At 42.6% G+C, this 22,124-nt stretch overlaps 1 protein-coding gene across 1 annotated transcript in view; it reads right to left on the bottom strand.

The window, feature by feature from the left end:
- Positions 1–14,999: 14,999 nt before the first annotated feature.
- Positions 15,000–22,124, bottom strand: part of LOC110538963 (glutamate receptor ionotropic, NMDA 2B) — a 112,392-nt gene continuing 105,267 nt past the window's right edge. The window contains exon 16 of the mRNA XM_036938478.1: positions 15,000–20,295. Coding sequence (XP_036794373.1) covers positions 17,968–20,295 — 2,328 coding nt within the window. The 3' untranslated portion in view covers positions 15,000–17,967. The remainder of the gene's footprint in view (positions 20,296–22,124) is intronic.

Below are 22,124 nucleotides of genomic sequence, written 5' to 3'. Positions count from 1 at the left end.
AGGAAACCATGTTATCATGTACAAAGCAGAGGTTCTAAACAATATCGTTTCCCTATTTAATTTGTGTTGTCGCTGAGTGCTTATCTCCTCTCAAACACAGGCAGTGAATGCAGTACAGACCCACTCACTCTCTCCTAGTCATAATGGCCTGGCCTATGGCCCCCATCCACGCTGATGCACTTTTAATGTACTGCAGTGTGCACACACTCATTCACCGATCTGTTATTTTCTGTCTCTATTTCTAAACAACACAGTTCAATTATTTCCTTTCCATGCAGATACCCGTCTATTTCTATCATGGTTACCATAGCAACTGCATCACAGAACCCTAACTGTGGAAAATGTGTCTATGCCGGTTACACATGTGCACATGCACACACTTACCAGTAATGTAGGCCTATACATACCTACATACACAGTATGAACATGCATACACCCACAAATACAGTAGCAGTAGTCCTGACATGCATAGAAGCAGCGTAGTACTCAAACATGTTCTATGTTTAGTCACACTGAAAGAATTTAGAGGTGAAAAGAGCGGCATCAACAAGGACAGATATCCATCCAATATACATACAGGAAACATAGGCACTGATATAAGTGAATGTAAGATAATGTATCACAGGCAATGTTACTGTTGTGTCCCTGTTCGACTGTGCTGTCTTTGTCCATTCTCTGTAACATTGCTGACTCTAAAACAAATGATTATCAATATATATCAAATCTGTATAAGGAAAACTGCTATATAAAATATATATACTGTATACAGTGCCTTGCGAAAGTATTCGGCCCCCTTGAACTTTGCGACCTTTTGCCACATTTCAGGCTTCAAACATAAAGATATAAAACTGTATTTTTTTGTGAAGAATCAACAACAAGTGGGACACAATCATGAAGTGGAACGACATTTATTGGATATTTCAAACTTTTTTAACAAATCAAAAACTGAAAAATTGGGCGTGCAAAATTATTCAGCCCCCTTAAGTTAATACTTTGTAGCGCCACCTTTTGCTGCGATTACAGCTGTAAGTCGCTTGAGGTATGTCTCTATCAGTTTTGCACAACGAGAGACTGCAATTTTTTCCCATTCCTCCTTGCAAAACAGCTCGAGCTCAGTGAGGTTGGATGGAGAGCATTTGTGAACAGCAGTTTTCAGTTCTTTCCACAGATTCTCGATTGGATTCAGGTCTGGACTTTGACTTGGCCATTCTAACACATGGATATGTTTATTTTTGAACCATTCCATTGTAGATTTTGCTTTATGTTTTGGATCATTGTCTTGTTGGAAGACAAATATCCGTCCCAGTCTCAGGTCTTTTGCAGACTCCATCAGGTTTTCTTCCAGAATGGTCCTGTATTTGGCTCCATCCATCTTCCCATCAATTTTAACCATCTTCCCTGTCCCTGCTGAAGAAAAGCAGGCCCAAACCATGATGCTGCCACCACCATGTTTGACAGTGGGGATGGTGTGTTCATGGTGATGAGCTGTGTTGCTTTTACGCCAAACATGACGTTTTGCATTGTTGCCAATTTTGGTTTCATCTGACCAGAGCACCTTCTTCCACATGTTTGGTGTGTCTCCCAGGTGGCTTGTGGCAAACTTTAAACAACACTTTTTATGGATATCTTTAAGAAATGGCTTTCTTCTTGCCACTCTTCCATAAAGGCCAGATTTGTGCAATATACGACTGATTGTTGTCCTATGGACAGAGTCTCCCACCTCAGCTGTAGATCTCTGCAGTTCATCCAGAGTGATAATGGGCCTCTTGGCTGCATCTCTGATCAGTCTTCTCCTTGTATGAGCTGAAAGTTTAGAGGGACGGCCAAGTCTTGGTAGATTTGCAGTGGTCTGATACTCCTTCCATTTCAATATTATCGCTTGCACAGTGCTCCTTGGGATGTTTAAAGCTTGGGAAATCTTTTTGTATCCAAATCCGGCTCTAAACTTCTTCACAACAGTATCTCGGACCTGCCTGGTGTGTTCCTTGTTCTTCATGATGCTCTCTGCGCTTTTAACGGACCTCTGAGACTATCACAGTGCAGGTGCATTTATACAGAGACTTGATTACACACAGGTGGATTGTATTTATCATCATTAGTCATTTAGGTCAACATTGGATCATTCAGAGATCCTCACTGAACTTCTGGAGAGAGTTTGCTGCACTGAAAGTAAAGGGGCTGAATAATTTTGCACGCCCAATTTTTCAGTTTTTGAATTGTTAAAAAAGTTTGAAATATCCAATAAATGTCGTTCCACTTCATGATTGTGTCCCACTTGTTGTTGATTCTTCACAAAAAAAATACAGTTTTATATCTTTATGTTTGAAGCCGGAAATGTGGCAAAAGGTCGCAAAGTTCAAGGGGGCCGAATACTTTCGCAAGGCACTGTATATATTTATTTTATATAGCACTTTTCCTTATACAGATAATCTCAAAGACGCTAAAAACAAAAAAAGCACATGTCTTCAACAGTCAGAGGCTGGCACGTCCAGGTCACATCCAACTTCGGTGGGCTGCACATAGGTCAAGTCGAACGTACACCCGTCTCCATGTCAGTCAAGAGCCTTCCCTCTCCCTTAGAACTCTCCTCCACGATGCTGTTCTCAGCTCCTCTGATACCCTAAAGCAGGCTTGAGTAGGGGGAAATCAGTGGTCACATCCAGCAAGGTGGGGTGGGGGGTGGGGCGGAAGAGGCTCACTACACATCAATTATTGGGATAGTCCACCTTGGAGTGAAAGATCCACTCAAAAATACAAGCCTCTGTGTGATGTCCAAGCTTTTGCCAACTCCGGTTTAAAAACATTAAAAAATAGCTAAGCATTGTCATAAGAATGGCAAATCAGTAAGTTTTGTCAAGATAACCCAGAGGCTAGCAAGCTAGCTATCTAGCCTTTATGTTATCTTGACAAAACAAACTGAATTGCCGGTCTTATGACAATGTTTAGCTTAAGTTAACAAAATAAAAAGTTGATAAAAACATAAAATCAATCAAATATTTCCAAATTTAGAGGAGTTCTCTGCCTAGGCCATGGCATAAATATAATATATTGTTGTCAATATTCCATTATCTATAAATAAATATATTATTTTTATAGGGACGTTACACCAGGCGAGGTCATAAAGTAATTAGAATTTAAATTTAGAATCTACAGTTTGAATGCACGTTTTAATGATCTACCTCTTCAGTGAATTAACCCTCACCTGATATGTCATATACCTTAGGGAGCACAAAGCTGACAATGTTGCTTGGAGAAGGAACTCAAAATCCACCTTAAAGTGTCACCCTTTTTTATGTCTCTGTGTTAGTTTGGTCAGGGCGTGAGTTGGGGTGGGCATTCTATGTTTTGTAGTCTAGGTTTTGTATTTCTGTGTTTGGCCTGGTATGGTTCCCAATCAGAGGCCGCTGTCGATCGTTGTCTCTGATTGAGAACCATACTTAGGCAGCCTGTTTTCCCACTATGATTTGTGGGTAGTTGTTTTCTGTTTTTGTGTCTGCACCAGACAGAACTGTTTCGGTTTTGTTCATTCTCTTTGTTGTTTTATTATTCAGTGTTCAGTTCAAAATAAAAAGATGAACACGTACCACGCTGCACCTTGGTCCTCACCTTCTTCCACCAAGAACTGTTACATAAAGGGGCAACCCGCAATTGAAACAATAACAAAATTAAATCCCCAACATTTTATCTGGGCTGGAGAAATCTAACCACTCTCAAATTCATAGACAAAGCTATGGATGCAAGGACTGACCATCCATGATATCAACATTATAGTTTTAACCATGTTTTGAGGCTACACAGTGTTTAGTTATAATTACATTGTTTACAAACATTGGATTAAAACAAGTTTATATTGTGGGTTCTGATGGGGCACCACAAGTTGAATTACGGTCGTGAGGCATTTCTAAATTCTGTTCTTCAAGAATCAATGGGTACATATCATATATTTAGAAGTAAAAACAATGCATGTAGCAACTGCAGATTGCCCCTTTCAACAGAACAGTGACCTAAACAGTCTGTAGATTTAGCTAATCTTCAGATGATCAAAGTGAGGAGGGTCAACAATATGCATAATCTCAAGAAAAACGAAGATAGCACTTTAATACATTAAGTTGCATCTATACCTGTGTAGGAACACTTGAATTGCTCCAGTAACAGCAAAGACTCAAGACATGCACTCGACTGACCTGAGGTGGTTTTGTCGAAAAGGTCTAATATATGAAAAGCAAGTGTTCAGGATGCCAATCAAATCACTGGATGAGCAATTAACAACCCAGTTGGAGCACAGTTCTAAACCCTGAACTCACGCAGGGAGGAACACTGGCTAAGTACTGGAAGTCTTTCTTTATACTGTAGCCTACACATTTCAATAGACCTCTTTTAACCATCACATTTCCCAATGTATTCAAATGTATAATATTACTAGAGTCACATCATCAACTATAAAGCGCTACTTACTTTTGATCAGAAAAACAGAAAACTCAAATCCAACCAAAGAGAGAAAGGTCCAGGCACTCAGGCAATTGTTAAAGTTACAAAAGGCCTTAATATACTGGGCATATAGCATATAAAAACAGCAATGTGTTTCAGCATAGAGTCTTCATTAAGGTACCACACAGGGTATTTATTTATACCTGCAGGGCTCCCGAAACTTTTCACCAATGACTTCTGCTTTTTGTACTTTCTCTGTGAGGATATTGTAGTCTGGTCAAAGGTTGTCACTGTCCAGTAGAATGATCTCTCTGTATAGAAATGCTGTAGGCAGGTGGGTGTAGTTCACAGCAGTGGAGGCTGCTGAGGGGAGGACGACTCATAATAACGGAACGGAGCAAATGGAAACCATGTGTTTGATGTTGTTGATACCCTTCCACTTATTCCGCTCCGGCCATTACCACGTGCCCATCCTCCCCAATTAAGGTTCCAGATGTTTAGCTTCACAACTGAAGTAGTTTAAAGGAATGCAATCAGAAGAGACATGTAAGACACCACCTTACATCTTGTCTGATGACATCCAATTGCTATGGCAACCAACTACCAGTGCACCGCACGCATGGCATGCAATGTGCAATTTCTATGATGACCACATGGAGTCAGAGTTATACCAGAAAAATGCAACATACTAATCAAAAAACATCAGAGCGTCACAGCAGCATGCAAAATATGAGGAATTTGCATGTATTAACCCTTTTTAATATGAATCCAACAAGGCCTTTGACGTGTGTGCTTGTATGCCATGCATCTACAGTTCTACATACATCTACAGTTCTACATGCATCTACAGTTCTACATGCATCTACAGTTCTACATACATCTACAGTTCTACATACATCTACAGTTCTACATACATCTACAGTTCTACATACATCTACAGTTTACTGGCCTTTGCTCTTTACTGGTGTAGTGTCTGTGTCCTACAATATTACAATTGGTGCAATTATAAAAGACATTGAATCAATAGAGTGGGTTGATCTGATGCCTTTCTATGGAAAACAAATGTCCTAGTATAGCACAGCATCTGGAGTAGCTTTGGCTGCATTCCTCCCTCCATCTTTCCTTTCCTACTGTCCTTGAGAAAAGAGAGGAGGCACTTTACAGTAATGGAGACAGCAAACAAGAGTGAGTTGGTAGTCTAAAAATTAATCCAAGACAGTCTAATTTAACTGCAAATATCTGTCATTTAATAGAGAGAATTCTTAGCATCTGAAATGCTTTACGCTAAGGAGATGTCCTTTATCAGAGCAGAATAACGGAGATGTTGTAAGATAGCTGCATCATGGCTAATAGAAAAAGTGACTATGTGTATCCAGCAGGGGGCATCCTCTCCTAAAGGCCCACACAACATCCTCATGGCAGGTTCCCTCTCTCGCTGAGGCCGACTGCCACACTCTCCACATTTCCTAGCAACCGCAGAACCCTGCCTCAATCACTACGGATACCGGGAGGGGAGGGGGGCTGGGCCAGGCAGGCAGGCATCGGCATCCCAGCAAGGCCTCCACACTTAGAGGAAGGAATGGCCTTCTCCAGCAGCAGTGAAAGGCTGGGCGCTGGTTAATGTGTTTGGGTGAGGGTTTACACAAGCCAGGGAACAGGGGCTAAGGGGACCAGAGAAGTCTGAGGGACATATTGAGATCATATTTCAAAATCAGAGATATTACAGAATGAGAAGTGAGGAGAGTGATTACCCCAGTCTTATGGGTACCCTTTGGTTACCCTCTCTAGATCCCCCACCCAGCGGCCATTACATTTGATGATGTCATCATCTCGGTGCTGTCCCTGTGACTCATGGTGGGCCTCTGTGCTTTATTACTTCTCTCTTCCAGGGGTCTGAGGTGTCCTTTCACATGATGTATGGTTTCTACCTTCGATCCCCTGCCGTGACGTCACCGTGACCTTACAGCCCATCATTCATCCCTCGGGTGGTTGTCAGGGAAGTGTCGCTAAGCCACAAGGTTGACAGCGTTTGGTTCCATACCATCCTGCTTGTATTACCTTGGTGGGTGCGGAGGCTATGTACAAAGAGAGGAAGGTGAGACTATGTGCAAATGTTAATTACTTTAAATTCCTGGCCCTTGCTGGAGTATTGTATGAAACCAAACAAGGATTATGTACCCCCTCTTGCTGTTATTTCAACTACAACTAATTAGTGTTTTATGAAAGAACCTCATAATGATGTAATGTAGGTTTCTCTTCATGAAGGTTAAGTCATGTTAATCATGTATATTGAAATGTTGTCACTTAGAAAGGACATGCTCTGTAATGATAACACATCTACCAGGACTAGGAGGTCAATCCATAGCAATTCTATTCAATTCAATTTCATCATCAAGTTAAAGAGATTCTCCGGTACTTTAGTATACTTTTGTATACCAGTAATTCTGAAAGTAGCACTCACGAGCCAAAAGTGGTCCTCAAAAATTGCGTACTACGTCACATACTGTATGTGCAGATATGTGCACCACGTCATTGGTCGCTCGCTAGCTCAAATTGCTAGTGGGTTGGCCCACGTGGGAGAAAATGTAGGGAAAAGGGTGCCAGTAAACAGGAAATAGGAAATAGTAAACAGTCGTTTTTCAGTAAACAGTTGCTTTCAAGCTAGGGATTTTGTGGCTAATTAAGTTAAAACAGTAATTCTGCTCTTAGATTATGCATGTACACATTGACACATCCAGCCCAAAGCGGGAGGTTTAAAAAATACTTACCAGTCGCCAGTGTTTCGGAGCATGTCTTTAATTGAAACACTCCTGATTGATTTGATTAGTTAAGATACAGTAGTCATTATAGTGTGCTTCCCGAACCTGACGTAGAGCATGTACAGTTTAACCCCTTATGGCACACGATGGCACTCTGTCATCTCCACCATCAAAACCTTTACACTCAGCAATGGAAATGCTGGCTCTTGTTGCCGCGGTAACCATTTCATTCCCCTCTCCTCCTTAACCCTTTCTCCCTAGTGCTTCCTTTCACCTTCTGTCCTTCACCCTCCCAGTGTTCTATCACTTGTAAATGTCCTTTCACTCCATCTGTTACTCGCTCTCCACATCCCATCCTGCTCTCTCCCTCTTTCTCACGCGATACTAAATCTTCAACCCTATTTACTCATGTTATTATAACCATAAACTGTTATGACATCCACGCCTATACCTCATCTATCATCGAACCTATTATGTCTACATGCATCTACTGCTATCTACTGTATATCCCACCTTGACTCGCCCTCAGCTCTGAGCAAACAACTGTTTTGCAAATATCAACAAATATTTTGTAAAGGATTAACCGTCATAGCAACAGTCATAAGTTCTTAGGTGTGAATTTGTTTTATTCTTCTCTCTGTATTACCAGTAAAACATACATCTGCAACAGTATTTTTTAATTAACCTTTATTTAACTAGGCAAGTCAGTTATAAAGAACAAATTCTTATTTACAATGACAGCCTAGGAAGAGTGGGTTAATTGCCTTGTTCATAACGACAGATTTTCACATTGTCAGGTCGGGGACTTGATCTAACAACCTTTCGGTTACTGGCCCAACACGCTAACCACTAGGCTACCTGCCACCTGCAGTATATTACACACCCAACTGTTATCTTTGTCTGAATCCTTTCTATATGTATGTGTTTCTGCATTTAGTGTGTGTCCATGTGTGTGATTTGATCCTCTCTCTCCCTATAGGAATGTTGTGGTTGTCGGTGTCAATGGAGCTCATGTATGTTGGGCTGCTGTGTATCAGCTGTGTGCTGCTGTCTCTTCAGTTGTGTCTGGATGCCTTTTGGCCCTCACAGCGCTGGGGACAGCTCCTCAATGCCTACTCCTACTATCTTAGAAGGTACACACTATGTATAGACACTGCAACACCTGTCCTGGAGCATCATCCAGCCAAATTCTCTCCCAGTTCCTATCCAGTGTTAAGTGCTTGTGTGGGTGTATATAGTATACAGTATGTGTGATGCAATCAACCTCAAAACATCTGCCGTTTTGCCCAATGCTCATGTACTAAATTGAGTAAATTCATGTTCTCTTAATTCATATAATACATGTATGTTTGATATTTTATTGTATGAGAAAATAATTGAACAGTACTATAAAGAATTACTTCTCTTTACTGCCTAAAACCTTTCTCCCTATACCTCTTTCACTCACACTGTTGCTAGGTAACAGTTAATTGTTAAAAAGTAGGTACTTGTATTGTAGTGCATTCTGGGATTGTGGGGGTGAGATGTAGTGGAAGCGAGGACAGACATTGACAGAAAGAGAAAATAGGGCAACATGTATTGGGGGAGGAAGAAAAAAAAGGCATATTCTATATTAATAAAGAGTGTCTGAGACCGACATGTGTTTACAGGATAAACTAAGAGTTGACATTGAAAAAGCAGCCTGCATTATGGACTTAGAGAGATAGTATCTTCACCGCTGTCATCTGTCCTCCTTATCCCTCGTCCCATTTATATTTTCTCTTACCCTTTCTCGGGCTCTTCTCATTCTCTATAATCCAGTGGACTCTCATCCATAACTCACAGGTCTCCCTCCATTTTATTACATCCCTGCCCCCCATCCTAATAACTCAAGGTGACACACAATATATGTGGGCCTTGGAGAGAGAGAGGGAAAGAGCGATAAGGAGCAAGAGAAAGAGAGAGAGAAAAGAGAGAGCGAGAGCAAGGGAGGGTGAAAGAGGGCAAGAGAGAGGCCAAGAGAGAGCTTTGCCAGTTAGATGGGGTTAAATTAGTCCCTGAAAGCTTGGCCTTCAAACAAGCCCTGAATGGGGATTTGCTCTGACTGGATCATTGGCCTCTGCCCTGGCCTCCCAGCCTGTCCACCTCTGTGTTCCCTCTCCTATATTAACCTCTCTAATCTCTCCCCCTCACTCTCTTCCCCTCTACCATTCTCCCGTCACCTCTGCCTCCCAGACGTCTGAGGGCTTCAAAAAAGTCCTGCTTTTCTCTTGCCCCTTTTTTTCTCATGCCTCGCCCCTGCTATCAATCATTTAATAAGTCTTGCTTTCCAACTTGACTGAAAGATTTATAAGAGGGGGGAGAGAGAGACATGCTAGAGGAAGCTGATACATGGGGAGATGAGTGTCATAGTGGTTGTAGGTCTGAACAAGAATGGAGGGATGTGTAAACTGACAGACAGAGGGACAGAGATACTGAGAATCATGAGTAAGGTGTACATTCACAGGCATGTGCTTTTGCTCCAAAATAGTTATTCGGCTATCCCCATAGGATAACCTTTTTTGCTTCCAGGTAGAACTCTTTTGGGGTTCTATATAGAACCCTCTATGAAAAGGGTTCTACATGGAACTCAAAAAGGTTCTACCTGGAACCAAAAAGGGTTCTTCAAAGGGTTCTCATATGGGGACTGTTGAATAACCCTTTTAGGTTCTAGATAGCACCTTTTTTTCTAAGAGTGTATGTCTCCCATGTTCATTCCCACAACTATTTCCTAACCATAGTATAATAGAATAATGTCCCTGACATACTGTTTAGGTTGACTCCATTGGTCCTACTGGGCCCGGGCAAAATTACATCTTGAGGTTAATGCATGGGAGACAATCTCTATATGAATAGAGCACAGTAACCTAGCTACAGATTCTCTGGGCTCACACCATGGAAGACTGCTTGTCTCTCATAGAAAGTAAGGGCACCATGTGGTATTTAAATGTATTAAAATGGAGGAACGCAGGGTTCCAGAGCCGGTCACAGACTACTAGATCTGGTTGAGCACAGGAGCGACCGGAGCCCTGGGCCTGGACTGTGGTGCTGTGGTCTGTAAGGTGCTGTGGAGCGCCAGCAGTGTGGGTTGCAGCGGAAACCCAGCCGCCCTGCAACTCAAGGTACCATGTGGCCCTGCTTCCTGGGCCGCCACCTCTCACCCACGGTCCTAGCTCCTTCCACCTCTGTCGAGCTGAGCTCCCAGACAGAGAGAGAGGGAGAGGAAGAGGAGAGGGAGGAGGAGGAGGGATGAGACAGAGTGAGAGATGGAGTGTAAGGGAGACTGGGAGACTGCAGCCCTGTCCAGTAGACTGAGCAGGACAGACTCAGTATGTCTTGCCAGTAAAAGCGATTGAACGTGAGAGACATACACAAGCAGGGAGCAAGGCAGAACTTTACTGGAACATAAATATATCAATATATCAGGGAAATGGGAAATGAAAGATTGAGGGGGTACAGGGGAGATGACAAATCTTCAAAATGACAGGAGGGAAAGAAGAAAAGGAGGGGGAGGGGTACAGAGCACACAAGGGCAGAGAAACTCATCCCCAAAGCCGTGAGACTTGGCATGTTTTAATTAATACTCAACACGTCATTTTTGTTCATCACGTACAAAGAAAAATAAGTCATATTTTAGCACTTATCATTGAAGATATCAGTATTATCCTTATTAGAGGTACCATGATGATTTTGTGCAAATATCCAATTACTTTATTCATTTGTTATTGTGGTTAATTTAATCATTTCCATACAAAAAAAAAAATGAAGGAATGAGTTTAAATGTTTTCTCCAATATTCATATTTACACAATCTGTACAATTCTTTATTTGTATATACTTTTCTGTTTGTATAATGGTGTAAAAATGGTGTAACATTTCAAAGAAAGGGCCACAAAAGGAGAAAATAATGGCCCACAATAATATGTATACAGTTGATACTATTCATGTTACATTTCACCTACTCATGGTTAATTCAATCAGGATATTCAGCTTCGGTAAAGAAAGATCACAAACTTGCCCTAAAACGCAGGCTGTCTGTACACACTCTCAGCAATCAATATTTTGTATAAAATACATTTTGCAACAACCCCTTAACCAATGTTACCCACATTTACTATAACATTTGTCATGTTATGAATCTTAATCATGAAGACAAAAGAAAATCAAACCGTTGTACAGGGTATATACTCAAATAAACACACGACCACAACTGATCAACCAACACAAAAACACACACAGTGCACCACTTTCATTCAATCTACAAGAAATGAGAGCGCAACATAAAATGCATAAAGTTGCAATGTTAACCCTTCCAAAAACCCATCAATATTCATAAGATGAACTTTTTCTTTCATTTGTCCAAAGCACTCAAGTGAGAATAGGCCTGTAACCAATCACCGTGTTCTCAATGTAATAATTGTAATACGATTACTATCAACGTTTATATTGTTATACAAATTAAATAGTTCAAAAACTGTAAGTCCTTTTCATTATAATAAAAACATAATGAAACCAGTGTTGTTTATTCAACTTTGAAATACAGGAATAAACCAGTGTTGTAGATGTAGTGATGTTTGTTATCATATTAGATCAATGTGTTCCAGCTGGAGTATCCACCCAATAGCATCGGCCTGTTCTACAGTCCACTACCATGGCAGGACATTTCCTTGCTTTGGCTGATGTGACATTGCATTTGGCTTCATATCCCATTTAAACAAATGTGTTTGTGTACAGACATGCTTGTGCACAGAGTGTGACTGGGACCAAAAGGCCTTGGGGAAATAAACACTGCTTGCTGTTTCTCACTTGCTGTCCGTAGAGTAGCTGTGGTAAAGGGTACGACAGCCTGTATTAAACAGTATCAGTTTATTCCACCCTGTCCAATCAGTGAAAAAAACGGTTAAGACCAGTGTGCCATTTTCAAGAAGAGTTCCTGCCCATCCATATCACAATATAGGCCTGTACATTTAAAGGGGTTCTTCATTCAAGACTAATCAACACACTAGTAGATTCCAACACAAACACTCCAAGGGATCATGCAGTTTATTGCGATGAGTAAAATCAACATGACGAGTTGCATAAAAAATATGCAGACCCAGACAGTTTCAATTCAATTGTCAGGAAAAAAAACCTCTGGACATGAATGCATTTGAATGAGAAATGTCAAGCTAAAATGATTTCTCCCCAAAAGTTGGAAAATAAACTCATTGAAAGTTATTGAAAGCAATAATGCTCAGACAAAAACTAGCAGATAAATAAAAAAAAAATGGCTTAGACAGCATATACAGTGCCTTGCGAAAGTATTCGGCCCCCTTGAACTTTGCGACCTTTTGCCACATTTCAGGCTTCAAACATAAAGATATAAAACTGTATTTTTTTGTGAAGAATCAACAACAAGTGGGACACAATCATGAAGTGGAACGACATTTATTGGATATTTCAAACTTTTTTAACAAATCAAAAACTGAAAAATTGGGCGTGCAAAATTATTCAGCCCCCTTAAGTTAATACTTTGTAGCGCCACCTTTTGCTGTGATTACAGCTGTAAGTCGCTTGGGGTATGTCTCTATCAGTTTTGCACATCGAGAGACTGACATTTTTTCCCATTCCTCCTTGCAAAACAGCTCGAGCTCAGTGAGGTTGGATGGAGAGCATTTGTGAACAGCAGTTTTCAGTTCTTTCCACAGATTCTCGATTGGATTCAGGTCTGGACTTTGACTTGGCCATTCTAACACCTGAATATGTTTATTTTTGAACCATTCCATTGTAGATTTTGCTTTATGTTTTGGATCATTGTCTTGTTGGAAGACAAATCTCCGTCCCAGTCTCAGGTCTTTTGCAGACTCCATCAGGTTTTCTTCCAGAATGGTCCTGTATTTGACTCCATCCATCTTCCCATCAATTTTACCCATCTTCCCTGTCCCTGCTGAAGAAAAGCAGGCCCAAACCATGATGCTGCCACCACCATGTTTGACAGTGGGGATGATGTGTTCAGGGTGATGAGCTGTGTTGCTTTTACGCCAAACATAACGTTTTGCATTGTTGCAAAAAAGTTCAATTTTGGTTTCATCTGACCAGAGCACCTTCTTCCACATGTTTGGTGTGTCTCCCAGGTGGCTTGTGGCAAACTTTAAACAACACTTTTTATGGATATCTTTAAGAAATGGCTTTCTTCTTGCCACTCTTCCATAAAGGCCAGATTTGTGCAATATACGACTGATTGTTGTCCTATGGACAGAGTCTCCCACCTCAGCTGTAGATCTCTGCAGTTCATCCAGAGTGATCATGGGCCTCTTGGCTGCATCTCTGATCAGTCTTCTCCTTGTATGAGCTGAAAGTTTAGAGGGACGGCCAGGTCTTGGTAGATTTGCAGTGGTCTGATACTCCTTCCATTTCAATATTATCGCTTGCACAGTGCTCCTTTGGATGTTTAAAGCTTGGGAAATCTTTTTGTATCCAAATCCGGCCTTAAACTTCTTCACAACAGTATCTCGGACCTGCCTGGTGTGTTCCTTGTTCTTCATGATGCTCTCTGCGCTTTTAACGGACCTCTTAGACTATCACAGTGCAGGTGCATTTATACGGAGACTTGATTACACACAGGTGGATTGTATTTATCATCATTAGTCATTTAGGTCAACATTGGATCATTCAGAGATCCTCACTGAACTTCTGGAGAGAGTTTGCTGCACTGAAAGTAAAGGGGCTGAATAATTTTGCACGCCCAATTTTTCCGTTTTTGATTTGTTAAAAAAGTTTGAAATATCCAATAAATGTCGTTCCACTTCATGATTGTGTCCCACTTGTTGTTGATTCTTCACAAAAAAATACAGTTTTATATCTTTATGTTTGAAGCCTGAAATGTGGCAAAAGGTCGCAAAGTTCAAGGGGGCCGAATACTTTCGCAAGGCACTGTATATCTCCTCGCGCATGCATACCAAACAGTTTGACACACAGTGGAGATTTGATCAAGGATAAATACATCACAAAGGATATAATTCTTTCTCTGACAAGAACCCAAATGAACATAATGATGTCAACTCATTGCCTTCATTTCTAACCATCTGCACATTATGTTTTGGTGTCATGGATGAGAAACATTTCATCATTCTATAAAGGGTTGCAAAACTGCATTTCCATTTCAGATGGATTCTTCACTGTGATGAAGCTAACCACTTCCTTTTGACCCCATCTGCACCACCATCCTCTGTTATTATGAGAGCAACACTGGGAAAAGTCCAATGTTTTGAGCCCAGTGCTACTGACACGTATCACTGAAGATATCAGCATTATCCTTATTAAAGATACACAGAATGAGGAGGAAGAGTCAGGCCTGTGTAGTGTAGGCTCTATCAACACCAGTGCAGTCGGCATCAGATCCCAGTTGAATAAAGGGCAACATAACACAAATGATCTTGCACTCAATTACTTAATTAATGAGGATTGCTTAAATGAAGGATCACAATATACAGTCTCTATATGCAAAAGCCATCTACTGTTATGTATACATGTGATACTGTATTACATAAATGAATAGATAATTGTGTGTGTCCCGTAAAGCATGAAGAGTAGCCTATCTTAAAAGAGAATCTAACACAATTCAAGGGAAACTTTCCCCCTTATCACCAAACGTCTACACTAAATTATCCTCAATTTCCAACACTTTACTGAAAATAAGCAAAAGCATATTCTTAAAATAATAATTATATTTACTGGTGAACTTTTATAATTAAGTAAACATGAGATTTAAAGCAAATAAAAGGTTCAATCATATCACTTATCATTATTAATCATATTTGTCTTAACTATTTTGCATATTTTTTTGTGTATTTTTATGATTTTATTACCATTTTGTTTATTTCTTAAATAGTTGTAAAACATATTGAAAGTTACATCCTGACTGTCTGCCTACTGTACAAAGGGAAAATAGTTTCAAAATATATTTACAGGGGTAAAGAGAACATACTAACGCTGACATTGATTGATAATAACTCTATTTTCTTTCTCCCTCTCTCTTATTTCTTCCTCTTCCTTTCCGTTGCTTCTTCAAACCTTCTGACACTGGAGGACCATCCAAAACATGTGCAAAGATACCCATCCATTTGTGAAGTAATTCACAGGGGGTGTTGACTCAGTTTGATTTAAGGCTAACTTGATGGGTTTCATCTTAAGAGTATGGAGAGAGAAGTGGGTACTGAATAAATGAATAGATTATCAGCAGGTCTAGGAAAACAGCTGTTATCACTCAATCATTCCCCCTCCATCTTCCACCTCCATATTACCGGTGCAGTTTGATCATATTGGAAGTAGGAATGACTCGGCGCAATCTACTCCCTTAGCACCTTCAATCTCCATTCAGCACTGAAACACAATTTCCTGCAGCCCTTGAACTCATGACACCTCATACTAATTGAAGACAAACCTTTAAATAACTGATAGGCTCGTATGCTGTACAATATCTTGTGTCATCAGTCAGTTTCATGTGATAAGGCATGTATTTCTGAAAGTCTGAACCCGGGGGGTGGAGGTTCAGTGCAATATAGAGGTCTTAGGTTAAAAGTACTGTCAACATCTGTCAAAGCATACAGTGTGAGCATTCTCAGGATATCCTCCGTCTAACTGCCTCAGTCTGAGGAGGAATGTCCCATTTGGAGACATCCTCCGTCTAACTGCCTCAGTCTGAGGAGGAATGTCCGATTTGGAGACATCCTCACGACTCACATTCAGCCGTTCATCAATACCATTACCATCTTCTGTGGGCAACAACATCTTTTAAGAGGATTTGAGTTCAATTTAGAATTACAGAGCATACGCCTATAATACACATTAAACACTCTGACTGCCGTGAAGTAAAACTGCATTCACAAATGCTTCTTCAACGTGTCTCATAAGCCTGTATGGACCTTCCTAACTTCAGAGAGTGAACGCAACGGGTTTTACGAGATAAGTGGTGTGTTAAAAAGTGAGCCTAGGAGGCTGCTGGCTGTTTTCTAGGAACCTGGATCCAAAAGGGTTGATCAAATGCTTGTTAGATGAGGCACAGCAGTCTGACAGTATGTGTGGTGTTCTTTAGTATGGATGTGTGACAGGTTTATGAAGCACTTCCGATGGTATTGTAATGTCTGTGTAATAACGTCCACATCAAGTTAAGTTTTAGTTATTCAAACATGTTGTTGTCTTGAAACACACCACAGTCGCTCAGTCTCACATCTGTAAATAATGACTTGGTTTCAGAGTAGCACGTTTTCCCTTCAAGACAAGGGGATATTGCACACATCTTAACACCTTGTTCATTACGTATCGTGCTGTTACATCACGCCCTGCTGAGCTCTCTGGGGTGTACATCTCTGGAGTCCTTTAAGGCTCGTCCTTCAGTCAGTATCTTCAGCCATCTGCTTTATGACAAGAGACGTCTTTCACAGTTGTTGACCAACAAAAGTTCAGAAACAGGGTGTGAAACCTCTTGAAACCTCAAACAATGAAGAACCGTTCAGTACTGTGCAAATGATGCCTTCCAGATCTTTCCGTAACAATTTTAAAAACAGCAAATTAATGAATGAGCATGGACTGTATATCATTAAAACAAAAACAAGAGACCTAATGACTTTTCACTCAGTCCTTCAGGCTTGTTAGTTGAATTAGATAACAAGCTTCCTGCCACCATCGGGCAGACAAAGAAATAACAACAAATATTAAACAGTATTGAAATATCAAAGGAACATAAAACAAACTTAATGTCATAAGCACTTCATAATATCACTTTTGTTAATCACAATGTTAATAACATTATTGTTGTTTTACCCTGTTATTTCAGTAAGAATATCTTATTTTCATTTATGATTGAATTATCATAACAATAAAGAGTCAAAGGGAGGGAGCAGAAGGGAGCAGGGGGGTGTAAGGGAGCAGAAGGGAGCAGGGGGGTGTAAGGGAGCAGAAGGGAGCAGGGGGGTGTAAGGGAGCAGAACAACTCACTTAGAAAAAAGGTGCTATTTAGAACCTTAAAGGATTCTTCGGCTGTCCCCATAGCAGAACCCTTTGAAGTATCGTTTTTGGTTACAGGTACAACCCTTTAGGTTCCAGGTAGAACCTTTTTGGGTTCCATGTAGAACCTGTTCTACAGAGGGTTCTATATGGAACCCAAAAGGGTTCTACCTGGAACCATAAAGGATTCTTTCTGGAAACAAAAAGGGTTCTCCTATGGGGACAGCCAAATAAAAAGAGGGAGAGTTAGTGCAGGGGGTGAACACGGCCATCGTCTTCCACTCATTTTCAGTCTTAGAGCTATCATCAACATGAGTCATGACAACATCTCCTTTCTCTAATAACACTTGACCAGATGGACACTTCCCTACTCACTCACATTCCCTTCTCATAATCACTCTGTAGGTGTGACTCTGTAAGCCATTTGGCTCAAACCTGCAATATCACATTCAGAGGTGTCAATTTTGTGTTCTTTTTGAGTGTGTTGATGGCAACGGCCAAATAAATAATAGAGTTAACATAACCCTACCCACGTGTCACCTCTTGAATTCGTTGTTTTGTAACAAAATAACAGGGCTTGAATGTCCCCATCTTTCCTTCTAACTCATCCTGCTCTTTTCTGTCAAACCTTTTCACCATTCTGTCATTCATCTTCTCTTCCCTGACTGTTCTCCTTCCTTGTTAAAAGTATTGCGGACAGTGGTGCCTCGTCATCCCTGACTTCCCAGCACTAATGCCATGCCTCCCTCCCTCCATGCCTCCCCACCCAGTCTCCTCTCTCACACGTCTGACTCTATGCTGGAGAGTTTCTCGTACACGTGCCCGTTGCTGCCATTGAACGGGCGCTGTATTGGCCCCAAACCCAGCGTGGAGCCGTGGAGGTTCCCTCCCAGACACAGCTCCATAGGGAACCTTGGGGCCACGGTGGACATGACCCCAGCAGTGGCAGTCGCTGGCAAGAAAGACGTCACACCCACCGAGCCCCGGAAGTCACTTCGGCTGTTTTTGGGGGGCATCTGCTGCTGCTGCTGTTGCTTTTTCATGTAGTATTGTTTGGCGCCATGCAAGAGACACTGGTCGTCACCAAAGGTTGGAATAAAGGGGTTTTGGTTGACCCTATCCGGGTAGAGAGATTTGGATAAGGAGTAGGTTCCTCCTCCACCGCCCTCCATCATGGCTCTTTCTCTGTCCCTCATGTCCCTCTCCCCCACTGAGCGGCGGTGAAGGCCCTCACCACCTCGGAACAAGCCGAATGGCGACCCTGCTTCTTTGGCCATCTCACCACCATAGAAGAGGGGGTCTCTGTCTCGCTCCTTCTCCCTCTCTGAGCCTCCATGCCTCTCAAATATGTGGGCGAAGGGGCTAACACCCTCCATATAGCGCTCCTTCTCTTTTAAGCTAACACTTCTGGGGGGAGGCAACATCCCGCCCATTCCTACACCCCCCATGCCCCCACCGCCCCCTCCTAGATCCCCCATGACCCCCCTGACTCCGACTGCCTCCTCTTTCTGAAGGTCTACGAAGGTGTCGCAAGAGTGTTGCCGTCGGAGTGGCTTTCCAAAGCCGGCAGACTTCCTACGCTGGGCTTGAGATTGAGGCTGGGCGCCTCCACTTAACCCCACAGCCCCCATGCCTCCACCTTTCCCACCCCCCATCTGTTCCAAGAGGTGGTTGTTGTCCTCACTGATGTCGTACAGGTTGCCTGTCTTTTTGCAGCCCTCGCAGCGCATGCAGGTGGCAGAGCTGGGACGGCTGTTCCCTCCACCCCCCGAGGATCCACAACTAACCCCTCCACCATATCCGCCTCCCCTCTCCCCCGCCCCGCTGCCATGCATCGACATCTGCTTGCCCCCTCCTCCGCTGGCACGGCAGTTACGACACTCCCAGTCTCCTCCTGCCAACCCCGCCCCTGATGTGCCTCCCCCACTCTTAGACTCTGATTTCTTGGGTTTATTTTGTTTCAGGAAGTCGTCCACTGACACCAAACTGGTGCAGTTCCCCCCGCCCCCTCCACCCCCACCTCCAGGACCGTCTGTCAGATCAACATGTTCCCATTGGGGAACACCATCTTTGGGGCGGAACTGGTCCAAATAGAAATCCCTCACACTCTCTTTGTCACGGAACAGGTAGGATGTGCTCCCTGCATTGCCCCCTCCTCCTCTCTTGCGTTCGGAGGGCAGTAGGGGCGGGGAGGAGGAGCGGTGGCCGTGGTAGTGGTGGTAGCCTGTGTGGTAGGGCTTTCTCCGGTAGCCCAGCTCAATCTCATCCAGCTCTCGTCTCGACTTGGCAGAGGCGGGCCTCTTTTTCAGGCTGTCGCGATACTGCTTACGCTTTTTAGCGTTGCCCTCCAGGTTCCCGTAGGTGACCGTGTGAGTGGAGATGTCTGAAACGTCTGAACGAATGTTTCCGTCATCCTCTCTGCCCCCTCCCCCACAGTACCTGTCGTGCCCGGGGATGTAACCTGAGCTGGAGGCCCCTCCCTTGAAGGAGAATTTTCCATACAGGTCTGAAAGTCCCGATTTGAAGCCCGGCCCAGAGGGTGGGTTCTGACCGGCAATCAGGTCAAACTTACTCATGTTCCTGTGGGTCAGGGCAGAGCGTGGCTGGGTGGTGAAGATGGGTGCCACTCCTCCCCCTAAACTGTCACAGTCAAACATGCCCCCTTCCAGAGAACTGTTGCTGCCCAGGCTGTGGGGTCTGTTAAGTGGCGGGCCGCTGAGCCCCAGGGCAGAGCCTCCATGGTGGTGCAGGTAGTGGTCCTGGTACAGGTTGCTGTCCTTCAGGTGGAGGTTCCCGAACGTCCTCTCCACCTCGTTGATGTAGTCGCTGAACATGTTATCCTCCGGCATGTACGGGGGCTTGCAGTCCGAGTGACCTGCCAGGCTGCGGCGGTGCTCAGAGATGTCGTAGACGGATGACTCACGACGGATAAAGTCCAGGGCACTGTGAGGTGAGCCGTTAACCCCGGACAGGGAGGCCATGTTCTTAGCGGTTCGGAGCAGACGCAGGATGTTGGATTGGGTGTTGTTCATAGTGACCGATGGAGAGTCGAGAGCTGAGCTGCTCTTCTCTTCGATCTGAACCCCGTGGATGCAGCTGTAGATGCCCTGTGAGTGAAGAGGGTCATTAAGCAGCATTAGAGAGGGTAAGGGAGAGTCAGAGGCAGAATAAAGGGGAACTAAAAATAGGGCTTCTAAGAGTAGACTGAGGAGAATGAGAGGGAAACAGAGACTGTTAAATAACATAGACATGTACATAGCCTACGCAACTGTTGAACATTAGACCGTGGAACATGCACTACACAGAATATCTACACTACTGGTCAAAAGTTTCAAGCGTTTTTCTTAATTTTTTACTATTTTCTACATTGTAGAATAATAGTGAAGACATCAAAACTATGAAATAACATATGGAATCATGTAGTAACCAAGAAAGTGTTAAAAATCTAAATATATTATATTTTGAGGTTCTTCAAATAGCCACCCTTTGCCTTGATGCCAGCTTAGCACACTATTGGCATTCTCTCAACAAGCTTCACCTGGAATTATTTTCTAACAGTCTTGAAGGAGTTCCCACATATGCTGAGCACTTGTTGGTTGGTTTTCCTTCCAACTCATCCCAAACCATCTCAATTTGCTTGAGGTCGGGTGATTGAGGAGGCCAGGTCATCTGATGCAGCACTCCATCACTCTTCTTCTTGGTCAAATAGCCCTTACACAGCCTGGAGGTGTGTTGGGCCATTGTCCTGTTGAAAAACCAATGATTGTCCCACTAAGCCCAAACCAGAGGGGATGGCGTATCGCTGCAGAATGCTGTGGTAGCCATGCTGGTTAAGTGTGCCTTGAATTCAAAATAAATCACAGACAGTGTCACCAGCAAAGCACCCCCACACCATAACACCTCCTCCTCCATGCTTTACTGTGGGAAATACACATGCGAAGATCATCCGTTCACCCACAATGCGTCTCACAAAGACACGGCGGTTGGAACCAAAAATCGCTAATTTGTAATCCAGACCAAAGGACAAATTTCCACCAGTCTAATGTCCATTTCTCGTGTTTCTTGGCCCAATCAAGTCTCTTCTTCTTATTGGTGTCCTTTAGTAATGGTTTCTTTGCAGCAATTCAACCATGAAGGGATGATTCACACAGTCTCCTCTGAACAGTTGATGTTGAGATGTGTCTGTTACTTCAACTCTGTGAAGCATTTATTTGGGCTGGAATTTCTGAGGCTGGTAACTCTAATGAACTTATCCTCTGCACCAGAGGTAACTCTAGGTCTTCCAATCCTGTGGCGGTCCTCATGAGAGCCAGTTTCCTCAAAATGGTTAATGGTTTTTGCGACTGCACTTGAATAAACTTTAAAAGTTCTTGAAATGTTCTACATTGACTGACCTTCATGTCTGAAAGTAATGATGGACTGTCATTTCTCTTTGCTTATTTGACCTGTTCTTGCCATAATATGGACTTGGTATTTTACCAAATAGGGCTATCTTCTGTATACCACCCCTACCTTGTCACAACACAATTGATTGGCTCAAACACATTAAGAAGGAAAGAAATTCCACAAATTAAATTTTAAGAAGGCACACCCGATAATTGAAATGACTTCCATGTGACTACCTCATGAAGCTGGTTGAGAGAATGCCAAGCGTGTGCAAAGCTGTCATCAAGGCAAAGAGTGGCTATCTGAAGAATCTCAAATATAAAATATATTTTGATTTGTTTAACACTGTTTTGGTTACTACATGATTCCGTATGTGTTATTTCATAGTTTTGATGTCTTCACTATTATTCTACAATGCAGAAAATAGTTTAAAAAATAAAGAAAAACCCTTGAATGAGTAGGTGTTCTACAACTTTGGACCAGTAGTGTAAACAGAGTTCAGTAAAGAAGTGTCCACTTCTAGTACCTCTGGATTTGACTCCTTGTTTAT

The sequence above is a fragment of the Oncorhynchus mykiss genome, chromosome 12 (genome assembly GCF_013265735.2).
Source record: "Oncorhynchus mykiss isolate Arlee chromosome 12, USDA_OmykA_1.1, whole genome shotgun sequence".
Lineage (NCBI taxonomy): Eukaryota > Metazoa > Chordata > Actinopteri > Salmoniformes > Salmonidae > Oncorhynchus > Oncorhynchus mykiss.
This window is presented reverse-complemented; position numbering and strand designations above follow the sequence as displayed.